Genomic DNA, 20,381 nt, shown 5'->3' on the forward strand with positions numbered 1-20,381 from the left:
ATATAATTTACTTCTAGAGAAAGTGGGGATATGTAGGCGCTACACAAAGAGCTTTCCTGTCCTCCATTCAGCTTTTTTATGTATTTCCTTTTTACTGGCAGGGTGGTAGATTTTTTAGCTATTCCATAGGTATGTGTGCTGATTATTACAAATGTACAACCAAAGAAAGCGATAACAATGCTACATTATGACAGACTAACAAAACTACAAAACAGGTTAGGAGAGCGTTGTGCTGCTGTTGCTTATTTTCCCAGTGCTCTGTATTTATCGGTTTTATTGAAAAAAGTGGATGAGGATGTTTTCTGTGCCATTCGTTATAAAGCAGGAACAAATCGGTGCACTGGTTTGAACCAATTTATTTATGTAAAACATACATGAATTAGATTTTTAGTGCAGGTTAAAAACTGAATTTATGGAGTTTAATCACACATTTTTGACTTGTGACATAAAGCAGATTACAAACAATCTAAATGTATTAACATTGTCAGCTGTGAGTTGGCAATTTAAAGAGGACATCTTGAAATAACTGTATGCATATTTACAGTCAGAGGGACTGAATGGTTTAGTGGTGCAATTCAGCACCACCAATGAAGAAAATGTCATTTAAAAAAACGTATGCGTCATTTTCTACAGGGTCATTTGAGAGATCACTGCGTGTTTGTCCTGCATGTGAGTATTTTTAAATGAAAGAACACAAAGCAGAAATGTTTTCTCTTTTCTTCCCCTCTACCACCAATTTCCCAACCAGAAGAGGGCTCCATCAGATACGCCCACCTCGACATCACTGCCATGGAAACGGCTCAGCGAGTGGGGGCGGAGCATGTTCAGGGCAGGGAGGACAGACTGACTCAGCTTGAGAGCAGGCGGCGAGGGCCACCAAACTGACACTGCAACGCCCAACTCCATGACACTTCAAAATAGTTTTCACTGCTGACTCTCTGGATCTCTCTGAATAAGCTGAAGCGCTCCACTGCAGTTGTTGGTCATACCAATCGTTGTTGTACTTCAAACACACCCACAGTTGTCCCGGTGTACAGCAATTTCCCAACAACAATCCATTCCACTAAGAAGAAAATAGGAAAAGTCTGGGAGAGTCTCTTATGCAGCTGCCATCTTGGTTTTGTTTTGTGTTCTGTTGTAATTTCTCTCATTATTGTACTTAATTAGTGATTTCCTGTGTCTCTCGATGACTTTTACCCCAGAAATGTTACTTTTTGGCTGCATGGCACTTATGTCTGCTGAGGTCAGAGGACAAGCTATCTGCCTCTTCAAAGATTCTCTCAGGAAGACTGTTGAGCATTCATATAAACTGCCTTAATTATGCATGAATGGCACCAAACAATAATGTTTACCACCTTATATTACAGAGACAAAGATTTGCTTTGCTTGGCAACAAGTTGTGTTTTATTAAGCTTTATTTCCTCTGACTCTCTGGGCGTGGCTCTATTTATTGTTACTTCTCTTACCAAGAGGTCACAGACTGCCATTATTTAAATTGAAATGATTTATTGCAGCGTTCAAGCAGAATATTATCAAATAATGAGGTCGAGCCCCCTCTCATCGCACTGACACCTCACAATCGTCTTTTAAGAGTCCCAGCTTGATTGGCTATCATTACACATCAGAGCTTAAACGCATTCGATTGAAATAAGCAGCTTAGAGTTATATCTCAGGTGCAAATTACATTAATCCAGGCCCATGTGGCCAAAGCAGGACATGACTGAGTAATCAGCTTGCCAGTAACATTATTCATCACGGTAATCAATGTCTCTGCTTCTGCTCTGTGAGAGGGCAGGAATTGATGAATGGTAAAGCACAGTGTGTGTGTGTTCCAATTTCTCACCTCCCTCTTGATATCATCAAGACAAACTGTCCAATATTTGACACTAATTTATTTTTATGGTGGCGGCTCCCCACCAGTGTTTCTGAGGCGAAGATGACGAGAGAGAAACAACTTGAGAGTGAGTTAGAAAAACTTTTAGTTGAGACTAGCTTGCTAATGTCACTACACGGACTGCTGTTCTCTACTCAACCTGTAAATACTGACTGCTTTTATTTATGCTAAGACAGTATGAATGATATGAAACTATATTTTTAAAGTATTACTGTTTGTATGTTGTTGGCACCCGTACCATACTGATTATTAAAGATTGCTGTTAGATTTTCACGTTTCTGGGTTTCAGTGCTTTTATCCTGAAGTCTTAATGTAATGCTGATTAGACAACAGCAGTAACATGACAATATTTCAGCCGATTAAACCATGATGTACTACAGTGGTAACAGCCAATCTGATGGAGCATTTATTACTTGCACAGCAAAAGACAGACGGGTTTGGACAAATTGTTTAACCGCCACTGAGCCAACATTCTGACTGGATGAAGTATTCATGCAGTCAGCTGGCTACTCCCCAAGACTGGAACCGTCCCTCTGCAGCTTAACTACATCATCTGGTTTAGAGTGACTCAACTGCTGCTCCATCCCTCTCCAACCACCCACAGTATTTGGCTTTCTGCCACATTCTCAGCCTGACTTTTCTTCTACACCTGCCTGCCATTAGTTCTACAAATAAATGTTGCTATAGAGTATCAGAATACTTGAACTATTCCACCTTCATGTTATCTGTACTGTGACAGATAATTCTATCAGTTATTTATCACAAAAGGTCCAGCTGATTTATAAGAAATCTCACATATGAATAATATGTACGAACAACCCAATAATTCATTCATTCATTCAGCTGTTTTCAGACAAATCAACAACTAATAACACTAGAAAAGTAGAAAACATTGATTTCTTTGTACAGTAGTTGAAGGAGAATAGAGGAACGTCGTGTGTGGTTGAGGGAGGAATTATTTGAGTTCATTCAACCTTCACTCGTGATGATCCAAGGCTCTCAGAGCTCATTGTGGTCGAGTCCTTGACGAGAGATCTTGTTGGACAAGTCCTGCATGTGTTTCTTCATCTGGATTCAGACAATACAAGACAGTAGTTCAGTTTGTGTGGTGGCAGAAAAATGTCCAACAAAACATGCTGTACTGTGGTGCTGATAGAAATAGTCAATGCAAATTCAGAGTATCTACTGCTATGTTCATGTTACAGAAAAGGAATCTGGAACTCCCCTCTGGCTGATTTAATTTATATCATAATGTTATTGTTTGTTGTACTGTATATAACTGTCTGGAGTTGAAGTCACAATGCAAGTTAATACCGTGTGGTACTTTATGAAATATAATGCTATATTTGAACAAAAAAAAAAAGTAAAGCCTTTTCGTGACATAATACTTTTTTACTGCAGAAGTCAGCTATTGGACAGGGCTGGACGAGCAAACCGACAACCTTTTTGTTTCTTGTCCTTCCTTACCTTGTAGCCTATCTCTCTTGTCTTCTCAGCGAGTGTATAGTACTTCTCCTGTGTCTTCTTGATGTGCTCTTTGTCCCCTAATGCCTCCACATGTTGCAGCTTCTGGTGGGAAAGCTCCAGCTGCTCCTGGTAGTGGCTGTGCTTCTCCACCTTGGTCTCAAAGTGCCGCAGCTCCTCCTAAATGAACAAGGAAAAGAGGGCAAGTGTGCAGAGGGGTGCAAATTCAGTTCACCTTCAATTACATGCACAACTGCACAGGGACAGCTGATATGCATCACAGAGAAGAGACTTGCTCAATGTTTCCCCACTGATACATCTTATCTTGAAGCCAGATATCTTTAACAAGAATTGAAATTTAAATTGAGTTGTTCGCTGTGAATCTCTGCTTGTGGGACAAAAGGTGAAAGGATCACAATGAGAGATAGGAAAGGAGAATACTAAAATGTGATTATTATTATGTGTGCTCTAGGCTTTAAGGCTTACCATACACAAGGAGTACTTAGCTACCAAGGACCCTATATGAATTAATACAGCCGTTCTCAAAAGAGCACTTGATTAAAAAGTTTCTAAGAGCAGTAGCTGAACAATACGTGTTGTCTAGAAATAGAGCAGAAGTGTCCAAACTGTCATAATGATTTAAGAGCTACCTTGAGAGAGTCCAGCTCATCTTCGCTGAGGTTGGCTCTCTTGGCAGCCTCCCACAGTTCAATCACACGGGGCTCCCGAAACTCTGTGGAGGGATAATCGAAAGGGAGGGAAAGATGTAGAGATAAACGGCCCAATAGTCAGTTTGGAGCTCCATCCAATACGTGCACACTCAAGAGGGACAGAGCTTAAAAGAGAAGCAGTCACAGCAGATATTTTCTAAGATACAACCACAACAACTAGCTGTCCTTGCTCAATCATTTAGTAAACACACAATATTCAAAGGGAAGGAATTCACAGCTCAGATTTGGGTGCCGTCACAGATTTCTAAAGACCTGCACTGGTGGAGAAAACTGGGATGAGGAGATTAAGAAAGTTTTGAGCAAGATGAGGCAGGAAGTGAGGGGAGGATGAAAACAAGTGGCTGAGAGAGAAACATCCTGGAGGCAAATTAGGAGAGCGGAAGGAGCCAGTGTGAATCAGCAGCAGGAACATCACCTTCATCTAAACTCCCTGACAGCCTCCCGCTGAAACCTGCACAATTGAAACCCAACAACAAACTCTGCAGTACACTCCAGCAAAAAGAGCCGAGTACGAGGGATAAAAGACAGTAAACTATTCAAAAATTAGATAACCAGAGAGTACTGGGTGAGTTAAATAGCACAAGGACAAGCTGGTTTACATCATTGGATGGATGTGGCGATGTGAGCTTCTTTAAAAAACTCCTTTCTGGTACTTTCTCTTTTTCAATTTAGAGACATATTCAATTTGAAACTAAAAGCACAAAACACTGGAGTTAAGCTGTTAGCATATCAATGCCCAACTGTGATGTGAGAGAGTAAGTGTGTTATTATGATTACAAATCCCACTGATTAAGCTGATGAGATAAATGTGGAGTGAGGCTGAAATGCAGACAGAGACGAGCTGTTTGTGTGTGTGTGTGTGTGTGTGTGTGTGTTCTCTCTCTCTCTCACCGCTGTCTTCACTGAAGCCCTCATGGCTGAGCTTTCGGAGGCGCTCAAAGCCCTGGTTCAGGTCTCTCATTTTATGCTTCAGGTCCGTGTGCTTCTGGTGCAACACATGCTCTTTGGTGTCGCCCTCCAGGGGAGAGATCACATTCTTGTGTATCTCTGTTGAGGTGAATGGACAGAGGGAAAGAAGGAGGGGATGGTTAGGAGTCAAAAGTCGATGGGGTTGGGTGGTTCAGACGCCAGTGAGAGGAAATGAAAGAGAGATGAAACAAGAAGCCACAAGGAGTAGAGAGAAGAAAGGGAGCACAAAATAAAGAGAGAAACAAGCAATATAAGGAGAAGGAAAAACACAGTTTAGTAGTAGCTAAAAAATAACCTGTGAAACTTTTATGATAGTAGTGGCTTTTGCTTCATACATCACAATTAGTTTTTCATGAGAACCTTCAGTAGCCTTATGGCCTACTGGTTAATACAATAAGTGTGCTTATGAAATACCTGCCTGCCTCACCATAGAAAAAGGTTAGGAGGTAATGTGCGGACAAAGGCCAACTGGAAAGCACCTCATGGACTCAGTGATAATGGCTGACATTTGGATTGAAAGTAAAAAGGCAACACCGGGATAAAAAGAAGACTAGGGAACCTTGATGGGCAGTAAAAGCTTGCACGGATGGAGGTGGTGGTATTGTGGGGGTGTATGGAGTGTCCCCTTAAGGCAACATGTGATTGGCTCAATATTTAAATGCATCAGACAAGCAGAAAAACACCCCAGGCTCGCTCGGTAGAGATGTAGCTCTGTGGAGCGCAAACGGAAAGTTCTGGCAGGAAACAGCTGCAGAGTGTCAGTCACGTCCGAGGCAGACGTGGCTGTCCTCCCCGAGTTGTTCTGAAAACACAGCTCAGCTGGGTGTGTGTCAGCTCAGCTTAAAACTCACAGCTTGATGTGATGTGACAAGCATTGATAAGAGCACAGAGTGGTGGGTGGCAACATGTGCGGTCTGATACCTGCCACTTACTTACATGACCACAAGACTGAACAGAAAGACAGAGAGCACCTCACACTGATTTTTGGATGACTGATTTGAGCAACAGCAGAACTGTAACAGCCAAATAAGGGTGAAGAGGGTAAGAAGGTTTACTGCTTTGCATTCATTTACTTGCCAAGTCATACAATGTGTAGAAAACACTAGAGAGGAGGACAGAGCTTAAAGGCTTATACACTTGGCCTTAAAGATACCAACAAATGTGGTGCGACACTCCTGCTAGTCTAGAGCGATGGGACTGATGCATGCAACTCACCCTCCGTCCTGCTGATGGTGTCCATGAGGATGTTGTACTCATGAACCTTGTCCTTGTGATGCTGGAACTCCCTCTTAAGGCTCAGCAACTCCTCATTGGAGAACTTCCCTGAGCTCTTGGCCTGGCGGGAAGGGAGTCATCAGAGACAGAAAGGAAAGTTAGTCTCAAAAGCAGCTGGAGACCATTAAGCCATAATTTGGATGAATGAGAAAGGCAGTGGCTTTCCTAGTAAGATCACTACATGTTGCAGTTCCATTCCCTGACTAGATTTTATGTGAAGGCATCAAATATGGCATTACCTGTAATACACACATTTGATAATCTATTAACTCTGGTTTTAGTAGAAAGTTATTGCTCTGGTCCTTTAGACATAATTTTGGAAAGAGCCAGAATAAAACTTTCTATTTCCTTCTCTAACTTGCTGCATACTTCCTGTCAAGGTTCAAAACAGAGTTGCCAAAGCATAAGCTTTTGAAAATAACAAAAAATAACTTTTAGGTACAAGAGTGTAATTACTGCCTTGACAGATTACTGGTAGTGCTGAGTGAGAACCTTGTAACCATGACCTAAAAAGCTTTTTTGGTAAAACATTGGGTGCACCGGATCTCATCCATCAGCTGCAATCGGGAACCATAATAGTTAAACCCTAACATGAAAAAAAGATGATGTAAAATGCAAAATACAAAAAAAAAATGTATTTCAATATTTTTCTTCCTCCGTTCTCTGTACACATTCACACCTTGTTCCAGAGTTTGTCCAGTCTGGGATCATCAAATATGTCTCCCTCTTTGGTGTCGTGATCCTTCAGGTAGTTGTTCTCGAGTGGTCGAGTGTCTCTTTTCCCATCCATTCCGTACTTGGCCAAGATCACTGCACAACATAACAAACAAATGATCCTGACATGAGCATGGAAGGAGGAACAACTGGGGCTGTCATGAAAGGAAGCTGTTTGATACACAAGAGATTCTAAAGTGACTAAGACATGGATAAATTCATCATTTAAACAAGACTCTAAAACGTTTCACATCAAAAACGATCCCGAGGACCCACAACCTTTGACAGCAACTCATCAATTCTAAAGTCACCTGCCTTTAAAAAGGAACAGCAAAGGGAGTCGTATCTCTACATGAATGAATGAGCCACTGAAAATAGCAGAAGGGGCCAACAAACAGAGTTTACAGTCTGGGAATCTGACAAGAGCTTATCAAAGCAGACTAACTTCACTTTTTTTCTCGACACAAGTAGCACACGGTAGGTGAAATCCATGTGGTCTTTGTCATGCTGCGCCTAACCTGAAAAACTTGAAGATGAGATCGTGAGAGAGGAAGAGAAAATGCTTATTAAGCCTCCCACTCATTCACTTAACAGAGTCCAATACGGAACATACAAAGAAAACTAATGCAGACAAAAGTTTAAAAACATGATCTAAAATGCATCCAAAGACTTGTTTCCTGGACAAATAATGTATTATGTTACCACATATTTGAAATTACTGTGACTCATATTGTTAGTTAAGTGCAAAATATACTGAGCAATACAATATATAATAGTATTTAATTCCTGTCTCGACATTTCAGGCTGCAGCGTGACAATACAAAGCTGGACTTGGGTCTGAAGAAGCTCGCGGCTCATTACTCTGCTCTAGTAAAACTGTTATTGCAGCAGCTGATTCAGCACCATCTCATCATATTGGTGAACCATCAGTGTCAATTATTAACTACTGATACATTTTTAGGAGTGTCTACATGCAGAAAGCAAGTTTAAAATCCTCATAAACAGCATGCAAGACCTTGTAGAATATCTCTGCAGCACTTTAGGGTCGTATACTACACATTTTACAGTGACCACTGTGAGTGGCAGAGTGTTAACCAGACTGCTGTGTGTGATGGGGTCATTGACTACAGGCTCTGGGGCAAACATCTCTCTGCACATTCATCCACCAGCTCCAGATGTTATCTGGATAGGATTTAGCATTTGATTGTCAAAATATGAGAAGAAATACCTCTACATTAAAAATGGGTAGCGGTAGTTTGTCTTTTCTTAAAAAAGGGGGGAACCAGAAGTCTCAGGAGTTCCTGATAAACAAACTGCTGTGAAGATAAAGCAGCATTGTTGACACCAGTCTATCTAATATAGCCACGGAAGAGGGAGTGGCAAAAAATAAAGTGAAATCCTGATAAATGGTTAAAATCATGTATACTACAGCGACAGGCTCAAGGGGCTTTTGCTTTCTTGTTCTGCCTCGCCCATTATGGTGGCAGTGGTATCAAAACATTGCTAAAGAAAAAGAGATAGAAGAGAGACAGAGATATGTAGATGCTTAGTGCTGTTGATGTGCTGCTTCTTACCCAATCATAAGGTTTACTCAGTGAGCCCTGACTGCAAAGAATCATTGGATGTTTTAATCCTCTACTGACCACAAGTTCCATAATTATAAAAAATATTTCTTTACCAGCATTTCATACTGATCGTACCTTTCTTGGACACGCTAAAGCTGCGTGTTAACACTGCACATTATGAATTTTGCATGCTTTTTAGTGTGACAGCTACAGTCTTCATTTAAAATCAGGTTTATGGAGATGTTGGCAACAGTCTAAGCCTTGATAGAGATGAGGAATCATATCTCCTCTGAGACTTGGCCAATGCTGTAGAAAGCAACCCGTTAGTTATTCTACCAGCCAAAGGGCAGAGTTTATGTAAACTATCATATTCACAGAAGTGTATTCCTGTGCATTTGCATTTACTACATGATCCTGATGGGTTACTGTATTACTCACCCTTTACCAAAACATTTTTTTTTTAACATAACATTTAATTACACAGAAATAAACTCCCAAAAAATACGAAATACAGACCCTATTGATTCATTAAATTTAAACTCATCCTGCTGTCTTAACTGATCTCTTTAATCAAGTGGCAACATATAAAGTTTGACACCTGACAGGATCTACACTGGATTAACCTTCAATCTGTCAGGAAGGTGCCACATAGTCTCTGAATACAATGTGCAAGACACAAGGTTTTGAAAAAACAAAATCAGCATAACTCGCTCATTGCCAGCATTGCCATTTTGGGCAGAGTAACTCTACAGTGAATTCAGGACAAAGTAAGGACATGGTTCAACCTATCCCTCACTGCACCTGCAGGCATCGATAGTCTCACCATTGAAGTTACGTCGCAGCTGGGCCTCCTTCTCCCCATTCTCATCCAGCCCCTCCACCTTTAACTTCTTCCACAGCATCTCATCTTTCTCCTGGATCTTCAGGTCACTGTGCAGCTCCGCCTGCCGCACAGGGGACAGCTGCATCTGTCAAAACCACAAACAAGAGACAAGGTAACATTAGTTAGGGAGAACGCTTTCAGGACATGGTGACAGACACTCTATGGTAGCTGCAAATTCAGAACTGTTAATTTTAGGTCCATTTGATAAATCAATATGGAAAATCTCAGTTCCTGGATAAATGAACTGTAAATACTCATTTGTACTGATATGGCTTCTTCATGGCCGGTACAAATTATAAGAAATCAAGGAGACTGAAAACTGATATTTGGGAATGGAATATTTGGGCTATTTACTTATTTGCAATTCAAATCTTAAACTGAACCTCTTTGTGTCACCATTATACACAACCAGCGATGGAATTAATCAAAGTATAATTTATTAAAGTGCTGTTCTTCAGTACACATTTCACGTACTTTTACTTGAGTATTGCCACTGTCTGCTACTTCATACTTCCTCTCAAAACACCTTTGATACGTTTAGTAACTATTTACCTTGCAGATTCCGATTATTCAGTATTGATGGGCTGTTAATTTTGACATGTTACTGATCAGATATTGATGTAGACGAGGTATTGTGTGAGAGGCTGTTGCATGCACTACATGACACACCGTGAATGTTTAGGTTGGCTGCATTTGTTACTGAATATTCGGACTGTCACGTTGCTTTACTAATAAACTGCAATGGTCAAGCTCGGACTGTAACGTTGAGGCTGCTTGGTTAACCCCGCTGACCATTAGCTGTGTGTGGTCGTGCTAATGACAGCTATATACGACTGCGTCATGTTAACAGTACATAGTACAGTTTGTCTCATATAACATACGTACCCTTTTAGCTTTCTCCCACACCTGGTTCAGCTTAGCTATCCTGAACTCCACAGTCAGTCCATCACTGCTGCTCGGCTTCTGCTCGTTCATTTCACGGGAGTATCTCCCGGCCATTACACCCACGCTGCAGCACACAGCTACGACTAAACACTGAAGATTCATTTTAAATAACTACTAATAACCAACGACAGGAAAAAAAGCGCCGAAAAGATACCGGCTAGGCTAACATTTAGCTGGGCAATACTACAGAAATTTCTGTTGTTGTGGCTCAGTTGAGTACCACAAGTCATGTGCTTAAAATGGGCGGGCACTTCCTTGAAGTATGCATTATAGGATATGTAGTTTCTTGGCTCAGTCTGCGTGTTGCTAGTAACGAGGATACGAACTTTTTTGAACTACATATCCTGAAATGCCCGCTCTGCGTTGTTGCCTGGCAACGATGGCTAAGCAAATAGAAAGCTTCCACGCGTTTTAGCGGCTGGATGCGGGTCACATCCATGATGGTACAAAGATGATGAAGGGCTGTCTGCCACACACATGAATGTGCTGTGGTTACATACAGCAGAAGTTTAAAGGCAGTTTCTGGAGTTCTCCTTTGGAAGTGTGAGAGGTGTTTAGTTATTTGTACACACTGTACTTCATGTTATGTTTTCTATTTGTTTGTTTGATCATTCCATTTAATCACTATTTTAACTATTATCATGCTAATTTTACATGTATTAGCATTTATGTTAGCCTGTTGCTTTTTTTTCTTCTCTTCTATTTTTTAATGCACTCAGTTGGAAGTATAAAATATCATCAAAGCTGAACTATATGTTTTCATTTGGTTGTGTTTATGTTTAATCATATGTTAATGACTGACCACATGTATGCACACTGTTTGAAATTGACAATTGACATTGAAAACAAAGATTTTTTATGACAGTGCATTGTTATAAAAATGCCTTCCTCCAATCCTGTCAGCCAATGTATGTATATGATATTTAACATGCTAATATTACTAAATATCTGTCAGATACACCACCTATCTAGCTGTTGTAAGGATGTTAAACATTCATAATGTGTGACACATAAAAGTTATGGACCATATAGGAGAATGCATAATAATCCATAAAACGCACACGCACACACACACACACGCACACACACACACACACACACCTATACACACACACACACACACACACACACACACATACACACACACACACACACACACACACACACTTTATAAAGTGCCGATTGATATTGTATTGTTCATCAAATATTCAAGCCGACCAAGCTAACTGAATTTAGTAGGAGACTGAATGAGAGCAGGCATTCTAATATTGATCTGCTGAATGTCGCTTTGACAAAATTTATTCATACAGCATTCATGCCAATAAACAACAATGACTGAACTGAAGTCATTAAACAATATTAAACTGGGAGATGGGGAGGGAAAATCGAGACAGACAGACAGACAGAAAGACATTATATTGCACTCTGCGAGGGAGTCAATATTGTTTTGGTACTTTTAATGCCAAAAAATATCATTCGGCCAAAACTAAACTTAAATTAAGCGAGAGAAAGAGAGAGGATGAATAATGGACTTGCGGGTGAGTGTCAGGCAGCAATTTACATCTACTCAACAAAAGACCAAAACCACAAAGCCCCCAAAATGCCTCGTTATTTACCTGAAAATAGGAATCAATTAGTTATTTAGTGTTACTTAAAAAGGGATTTGAATGTAAAATATATATGTTTAAAAAACAGCAATCATTCCCAGGATGTAGTCAATTTAATCAATAAAAATTGATTTTACTTAGGATATTATGAATTTCGGACAGAACACAAATAATCCAGGTGTTTTATATTCTATAAAGGAGTGCTTTGTTCATTTACCTTGGAGCTCCATATACAAACTTTAACTGTGGCAGTTATTGGCTCTGACAGAAATTTATGTTGACTTGATCAAAGACAAACTATGAGGACAGGAGATGGGTGAGCATTTAAATCTCTGCCAACTTGTTATATTAGAATTCTACTACACTGAAACTTCATTACTAACACATACATAGATATTTCATGGTCTGACAGTTATATTGAGTCATGCTGACTCTGAACAGTCATCCTGAATTAGTGGATCAGTTGGAATCCAATCTGTGGCTCTTTGCTGTATGTCATCCCCTCTATCGTATTCTGTTTCCTGTCATTCTTAAGCTGTCCTGTCAAATAAAGCCACGACAGGCCAGATACATATTGAAGCTGGGACTTTTCTTTTTCCACAGGAGAAAGTCACAAACTACCCAACTGCATTAAAATAAACAGCATCAGTACATGAGGATACGCTCTACCAGCTGGGCTCCCAAGGCTTACAAGTGGTATCATTGTTGGCAGTGCTGTCGCAAAGACAAGAAGATCACTTTCTACTTTCCTCAGAGTAGCAACAACCAACAACACAGGACAATATGTTAGATTATTCATTCATTTAGGGTGACGATCTGATGGAGCAGGGAAAGCAGATGATGGTGCCTGACTGGATCGCCAGTCAGCATTGATTTTCCCGGGAGATTTTGTAATCGGTGGCAGACAAAATAGCATAGCGAAGACGAGGTTTCGATGGCACACCTCTAAATGCAGATGGTGTCATTATTCTCTAGCAATTTCATTGTGCAATCAACATTTACTTCATAATGATGCATTAAAGCTAAAGCTATACGCTTAAATAAAGTACCTGAGTACTTCTTCCAATACTGTTGAATGGTTACATTACAGTAGGCCTTTATCTAATAATGTCAAACTTTGTTAACACCCCACAGTTTTGTTTTGAGAAGCTTTTACCTACAAGCTCTCTTTGAATATTTTAAAGTCCCTGGGGTTATTTGAGGCACTACAGATATAGTAGAACGTTTTGGGTGTTGATGTTAGCCTGGCTATGATTGGGTGTGAGCCTGCACAAATATGTGACAGTCTGTGGAGTGGGAAGCCAAGTAGGAGAGAGAGCGACATTAGACCAGTGGGAGGTTGCGGCACAGCAAATAGCCCACAGTGCCATGACTCTTACATAAACCACGTTTGATGATGGCATCATTTTGTCTGCCTTTGGCTTCCATTAGGTGTATAAAGAGAAACTGAGTAAGGTTTGGGTATGAGTGCAGTGAGACATGGAGCAAAGACAAAGCGAAAGAAAGCAGGAAGGAAAGAGAAACGACAAGATTGAGATAGCAGGTGTTTCATCAGCAGGTTGTGCTGTCCTGCGGGCGTTAGGTAGGGAGAGACGGTCATAATGAAATAAAGGATGTATTCAATCACTGACCATGAACAAACACACTCATTATGACTAAGTGAATGCAATAAACAGGCTTAGATCATCTTATTACTTGTGCTTGTTTAACTGCAGGGAACAACAGGAGCAGACGTCGTATCCACTTGGCTCGAATTAGCTCCTCACTAATAAAACTTTCGTCATTATAACATCTAACACATGTTACATGGTACTTTCAACAGTGGTGGGAACAGTTTCAAGTGCGTGTTTTTTAAACAGAAGTATGCTTACATTTTGCAGTAGCTTGGTGGCAGCAAAAAAGTAAAAAAAAAAAACTGATGCATATTTAACAACAACAGATATACAGAAGCAACTATTTTTGCTCATAAAGCGAAAAAGGAAAATTTGTTTCCCTTGCTATTTATTTTTTAATTACATTTCTCCTTAATTATCGCTTTGCATCAAACAGGCTTTTCTCTAAACTTTGTTTTTTTAGTTTGAATATTGGATTAATTAAACATCATTTGGTCGTGAATAGTTATTTGAATGAAACCGTTTGAGAGGTTCAAAGAGGAAATGTCTCTTTGGTTGACCTTTTGATAACTCATTGACATGTGTTTGTTTTATTTAGTTTACTCTAAAAAACTTTAGAGCTGGTTTAATCTTTGGAAATGCATTGTAATGTAAGAGCTTTCATATGTTTCCTTTTTTATGATAGCTGTCAGATAAATGTATGAGTAAAAATGACATCCCTCTGAAACATGGTGACGCAGAAGGACTAAAAGTAGTTCACCTAGTAGTGAGATAAAGTAAGTGCTTGAGTAAATGAACTTTAATTTCCACCACTGAATACATGTAATTTGGATGCGGTATAAATGACAATCTATACCTACCTACATGACTTATTTGGTTCGTGTTAAATTCAGGCTAAAATCTTTCTTAAATCGTACTCTGGCTGAGTGAAATGAGCATATGTTTACATGGACTTTATGACAGGTACAATCATAACAAATAGTAGGAGATGTTTTGTGCAGCTGCATGATGTTTTATGATACTGTAGACGCAGATGTGCAGTATAATGTTAAACTCAGTGTCTGTCTCTTCCCAGACTCCGTTACCTCTCTCTCTGTGTACCAGCCCGACCTGGGCCTTTGAAAAACATGAAGAAAATCCCAGAAGGAAAAAAAAAAAGAGCAAAAAAATAAAAATAAATCCATGTTGGTGAACAGTCGCTGCAGCTAGTGAGCTGCACTATGAGTCACAATTGGACTCAATGTGCCAGATGTCCAGGTACTGGAATGGACTCCTCTCTAAGCAGGGCTCATGTTCTTCATGTTGTTTTCATGACTGGCTCTGCTTTATCTGCTCAAAAGGGCTCAGGATTCTCCCGGGAGGGACCATAATATATCCCTAATTATAGTGAGTCAGAACACACATTTGGACCACATTCTTTGTACATTTTGTTCTTAGGTTTTTCACATATTTGTTGTTTTATCCACCGCCTTCTGCTTCTCCTACTGATCCTTTCAGTATGAATATATCAGGTTGCTTGTCGTGAGCTCAGCAGTTGGTATCCAGGTATTATTTACAATAATAGAATATCCAATGATTGAGAGGTGTTTATTTTAGAGCCTGGTTTAAAAATGAAGGAGCTTCTATTTTTGCATACCTACAGGAGGGAGTTTTCCTTGATGTCCGCAGTGTTCAGATTTGCGTGTCCTCATTTTGAGCATTAGAAAAAGTCCTTTTCATTATTTTTTCAGTCTATCAGCAGAGGGGACCTTTAACTTATGACATCTTTGATGTAGTTTCCTGTCTGAAATGTCAGCCTGAAATTGATTTTTCTTTTTTTTCTTTCCCAACAGGCAAATGATTTGGTGTTGTCAGTTTTTGAAGAGCTATAAATTGCCATATTTACTCATGGAGAGACATTATACAAAATGTCAACATCATTCAAGAAATGTAAATATAACCTATATAGGGTTGTTTAAGCTTGTTTCAACAGGAAAGAAGTGATTAAAGACTGCGTATATCTGCCATCAAAGTTCAGCGCTTAATTTATTACTTAAAAATGTTTTCATTCTAACACCATGTGCTATCACAACCGGGATCATTATCATGGGATGCTATTTTTTGTTTAAAGAGGACAACTAAGGACTTTTTAAATGCACTACAAATACTTTTTTTTTTTAAAACACTTGCGACCCAGACTCCACATCAGCCTTTCAGCCAAGATCTTCATTTTAAAACTTACTGGCATGGAAAGGCTGTACATTTTTAATGAAAAATGGATATGGCTGATGTGTCAGTCATGGTATGTGTAATATAATGTGCAGCGCTGCCAGTAACCTGTCCTTCCACCTCACTCAGCTACACCGGAGTCGAAGATAATCATTCAGTTCGCTCACAGCAGCAGACGTGTTAATGGTAGCTATACTTCTCCTTTTTGATTTTCTCTCGCAGGTCCACATTCGGATCTGCCAGCATTTTCTATGTAAGAATAAACTCAATCTAGTGTGATTACTCACTGTTCACACTTCAGAACCTGACGCCTATCATCCCAACATGCTTTGCACGGGGGAATTGTTGCTTCTAATTAATTAATTAATAACACAGCTGCCGCCTTGCTCACTGAGTTGGACGAGCACTGTGATTAGTCCTCCACTGTGTTTACCATCCAGTGTTCAGTGACTGCACACCAACAGTTTCAAAGCAACAGCAGACAGACAGATGTTGGACAGCCATTGAAATAGTTTGACGTTAATTTATTTGCCGTGTTTATCTATTTATTCATCCACATCTTCTTGGCAAACAAAGCATTATTTCCCTTTAAGAAAATGTCACGTTTCTGACATGGAAACAACGAGAGGCAGCTTAAACACAGAAACATGGTAAAGATTACATGAGAATAACACTGATCTCATGTTTGTCATGGTAAACTTTAAGTCGGTTTCACTCACAAACTTTATAACGGAGTAAGAAAGTGAAAACTTCAGGTAATGGCGGATGAAATCGTTGAGGAAAGGTCGAGGTAAAGTTTTAGTCGAGGTAAATAAGAACAACATCGGAAGGGAACTGGACATCGCCGGCTACAAGGTCGACCTGGCCTTTTGTTACGTTGTGCTATTTAAATGTCAAAGTGTGGCCTGTTGTTGGTCATGTCTCCTCCTCTTAATGCCTTTGTGGTGGGGAAATGTATTTTGCTCGCTGACTGTCATACTTACCGTGCACAGAGAACATTACTGATAATTACAGACATCATGGTTATTCTATTACACTTCAAGGACAATGTGAAGTTAAGGTTGCTCTCTCTGTGGTAGAGACAGAATATGGCCAGACCCATCAGAGATCCCAGACATTTCAAGTTTCTTATGTGTGTGTCTTATGTGTGATACACATGTACGAGGTGAACGAGTGCGCAAACAGTTGAAGGAAAAGTACAAACCAACATTAGCACTCACATGACGATGCACGTCTAATCACTTTGATTTTAGTTCTATTTTTCGGTCTCTACCAACTCCTTAGGAAAATATCAGTCTCTTTAGCTGCTTGCTGTGTCCATCTGCCATTTTGGTGCTGACAAAATCCATGTTAGTGGGTTTTTTTATTGCTTTTTATAGCTATTTTTTCTTTTATAGCTCATAGTCCACCATATAAACATTTTTTGTTGCTCATTTCTGTTGACACTCACTTCTCTCATTACGTAGTGACTTTTTGCATTATAGACACATCTGGGCCACCATACCAACCAAAGCAACGAGCTGAATGAAACTAAAACACTCCGAGGGGGTGATAGGAACAGCAGAGTCATGACACAATTATCTGTGGGTTCATCAGTATACAGTAAATGTCCCCTTTTGATCACAAGTAGTCTTAGGATCCAGTATTAATAAAAAACATTGGTTATAGGAGCTTTAAGACCCACTGAAATGTAAAAAGAAAAAAGACACAAAACAGTTTCATGACACGTTTCATAAATCTCACTCTCCAGTCCAGTTCTGTCACAGCCTGAAAGACACTAAGAAAAAATCTCACCCATTCACCAACATAGAAATATCCACAATGGATTCACACGATGCATTCAGCTAAAACAGATAATAATTTTGTACAGGTGAAAGAAAGAAAGAAAAACAACCACAACAAAACAGGCAACTAATCTTTTCACCGTCTCAAAATAAATCGATAATTCCACTTTCTGCAGCACCGCAACAATAGCTGTAAATATTCCGCTTTTTTGTTACCTGTTAAAACCCAACTGAACCTGAATCTTTGCACAACAAAGAAATGAGTACATTTCTTTCTTCATATTTTTCTATTTTTTATGCTTATTCATCAATAGACATACTAATAGGATACGGGGGGATTTTTTTTACGATAGAAACATCTGCTGGTCTGCAAGTGTGCGTGTGTGTTTGTGTGTATGTGTGTGTGTGTGTGAAAGAGGGAGAGTGGTGTCGGTGGTGGATTCAATATTCATTAAATGTTCTCAGTCTGCTGACCTTTTCCTCCCTCCCTCCCTGAGTCCATGCTTCATTTGATTCAATAAGAGACGTTAATTTTCAAAGCAAACCTTCCCTTACAGATTTATTCCCTGGGGAAATTGCTTTGTGTACGGAGAGGAGAGGAAAGAAGGGGAACAACATAGATCAGCTGAGCAGACGGATGGTGGCAGAGTAAGGGCGAGGGAAGAAGAAAGGCGTGGCTGAACAACTTGTTTGATGCAGCAGGACCATCTTTAGCTTGTCATTTGGAGAGTGGGGGGAAAAAACGCCAACAGTCTGTCTTACGCTCTGACGTGAGCCTTGACACTATGCAGGTGTACAGATGTATTTTTACTCTACTGGAGAAGGTATTCTTGGTAAAGAGCTGGAAAGTAGGCTAGGAAAAGTTTCAAAAATGCTCCTTATATAACAAGAACATAGCGAAGGATTATGATATCGTTGCTGAACTGAGAACAGTGCATACGTGCACAGCATGTTGCTGCTACAATTCACCTTTCGGCTCAACCGGGGTGGCAAAACAAAAGAGCAACAACAACTGTCAGCGATGTTTACTGTCAAGTATGATGTTTATTCTCTTAACCGGGTTTCTGTCAAAGTAGATGCTCCTTCTTATATCAATGAGACTTCAATTCACTCATGCATCAAGAAATCCATTGAAACGCATCAGAGTGAAATTTGTAACTTGACTGAGGATGTTAACGCAGGGATAGACATTCATGATTTAACCCACAACTTGAACAGAATTGAGTTGATTTTTGGAAGAGAAAACTAAACGCTGTGCTGTGTGTGTGTGTGTGTGTGTGTGCTCGCACGTGTACTTTGCTCATAGCGAAAGGCCGAGATGCTCACTGACCACGGCCAAATGTCTTCACTGCAGTGGGTAGAGGGCTGTATTCAGAGCTGACACAACAGAGGAAGCAGGACAAGACAAACACAGCCTGACTGTTTCTCCAAAAGAGCATCTTTGTCCACAAAGATCTTTTTCTGAAAAGGCCAGCTAAGGCCCGGGGCTGGCTCCACGGACCCAGCAGCGAAAATCTGGTTTCTCTTGTTACCTTGCAGACCCTGCTGCTTGTGTTGACCTGAAACCAGCAGGGTTGCAGGCAGGCGGCGGGGATGTGTTTCTGTGGATCAGCACAGCAACATTATCATGGCAACATTTAGTATTACATTTTTGTTGTTTGGTTTCTGATATAGATAAACATGGGTCGGCCATCATGAATAATCAAATGCAATCCGATTACTTAATGGATAACAAATAAAACAACCGTGTGATAAATGCTGCTCTTGGGTAAGTCAACTCAACACTGAGTTGTGAAAACACTGTGTTTTGTTAGAAAAAAGATCATGTTTTGGCTTTAGACACCTGTTTTGGCCCCCGCAAACACTGTCGGAAACTGTCCCAAGGCCTCTCCAAAAATATGCAGTGGTGTCGCAGCGGCTTACAGATGTGGAAACCCAGTCTCAGACTGCAGTCACTTGCTTGGCAGCCTTCTCGCATAACTCCACCCACTGATATGAAAATTCGGTCATACAATTGTAACATGAACATGATATGACACTCATTGTAGAAATGTCGATATGGTACGTAGGCCTGTGACATGTACAAATGTACACTGACGCTGATACTGCTGTGAGAGAGTGAGCATTAAGCATCGAGGCTATCAGTGAGAGAAAACTGAATAAATCATTACGTGCTCGCATTGTGCTCCGTGCATCCCCCTAATGTCTGTGAAGGCTGTTTGAATCTCTGGAGAAGTGATCGCCTGAGAAAGTTTAATGGATATTTTAACCAAATCAGCGATGAGTCTCGACGCTGTGCTGTAAAGTTATGTTGTTTTGGAAGTTTGCTGAGACTGACCCAGGTTCATTTGTATTTCTCACTCTGGTCTAGCCTCTCCTCTCTCTGCTTCAGATCACTTTTCCTTCGTTCTTCCTCATCTCGTTTGCACCCACAGTCACACTTGCTCCTCCTTCCAGCTCAAGACTCCTGACTGGGGCAGGCTCAGATATCCTTCTGCAGAGCACTCTGCACCACGGAGTCAGGCTCTGCACCAAAACTTCCTCAATAAATCATGTTCATTCCGTATTCATGTGAAGAGGTCTCTTTGAGTCGAAGTTGGTATTACCCTCCACCCAACACATTAGCGAACCACCGAAACAACTCACAATTTAAATGATCGTGTTAGACAAGTATTATTATACTGTGTCGTCCCCACCAGACGTCACTTTGGCTGCTCCATCCTGAAGGT

General features: G+C 40.3%; 2 protein-coding genes across 4 annotated transcripts in view; one reads left to right on the forward strand and one right to left on the reverse strand.

Moving 5' to 3' along the window:
* LOC115581508 (protein Dok-7-like) overlaps nt 1-2,165 on the forward strand; it is a 27,948-nt gene extending 25,783 nt beyond the window's left edge. For all 3 annotated transcript variants that reach the window (XM_030416658.1, XM_030416648.1, XM_030416667.1), the window contains one exon: nt 749-2,165. In XM_030416658.1, coding sequence (XP_030272518.1) covers nt 749-885 — 137 coding nt within the window. In that variant the 3' untranslated portion in view covers nt 886-2,165. The remainder of the gene's footprint in view (nt 1-748) is intronic.
* Nucleotides 341-10,693, reverse strand: lrpap1 (low density lipoprotein receptor-related protein associated protein 1). The gene is made up of 8 exons (XM_030416681.1): nt 10,381-10,693; nt 9,436-9,580; nt 7,013-7,143; nt 6,274-6,394; nt 4,981-5,136; nt 4,009-4,091; nt 3,362-3,538; nt 341-2,962 (listed from the first exon to the last, which is right to left on the reverse strand). The coding sequence occupies exons 1-8, from the start codon at nt 10,540-10,542 to the stop codon at nt 2,894-2,896; spliced, it is 1,044 nt and encodes a 347-aa protein (XP_030272541.1). The 5' UTR covers nt 10,543-10,693; the 3' UTR covers nt 341-2,893.
* Between the last annotated feature and the right edge of the window lie 9,688 nt (nt 10,694-20,381).

The sequence above is a fragment of the Sparus aurata genome, chromosome 1 (assembly GCF_900880675.1).
Source record: "Sparus aurata chromosome 1, fSpaAur1.1, whole genome shotgun sequence".
NCBI classification, from domain to species: domain Eukaryota; kingdom Metazoa; phylum Chordata; class Actinopteri; order Spariformes; family Sparidae; genus Sparus; species Sparus aurata.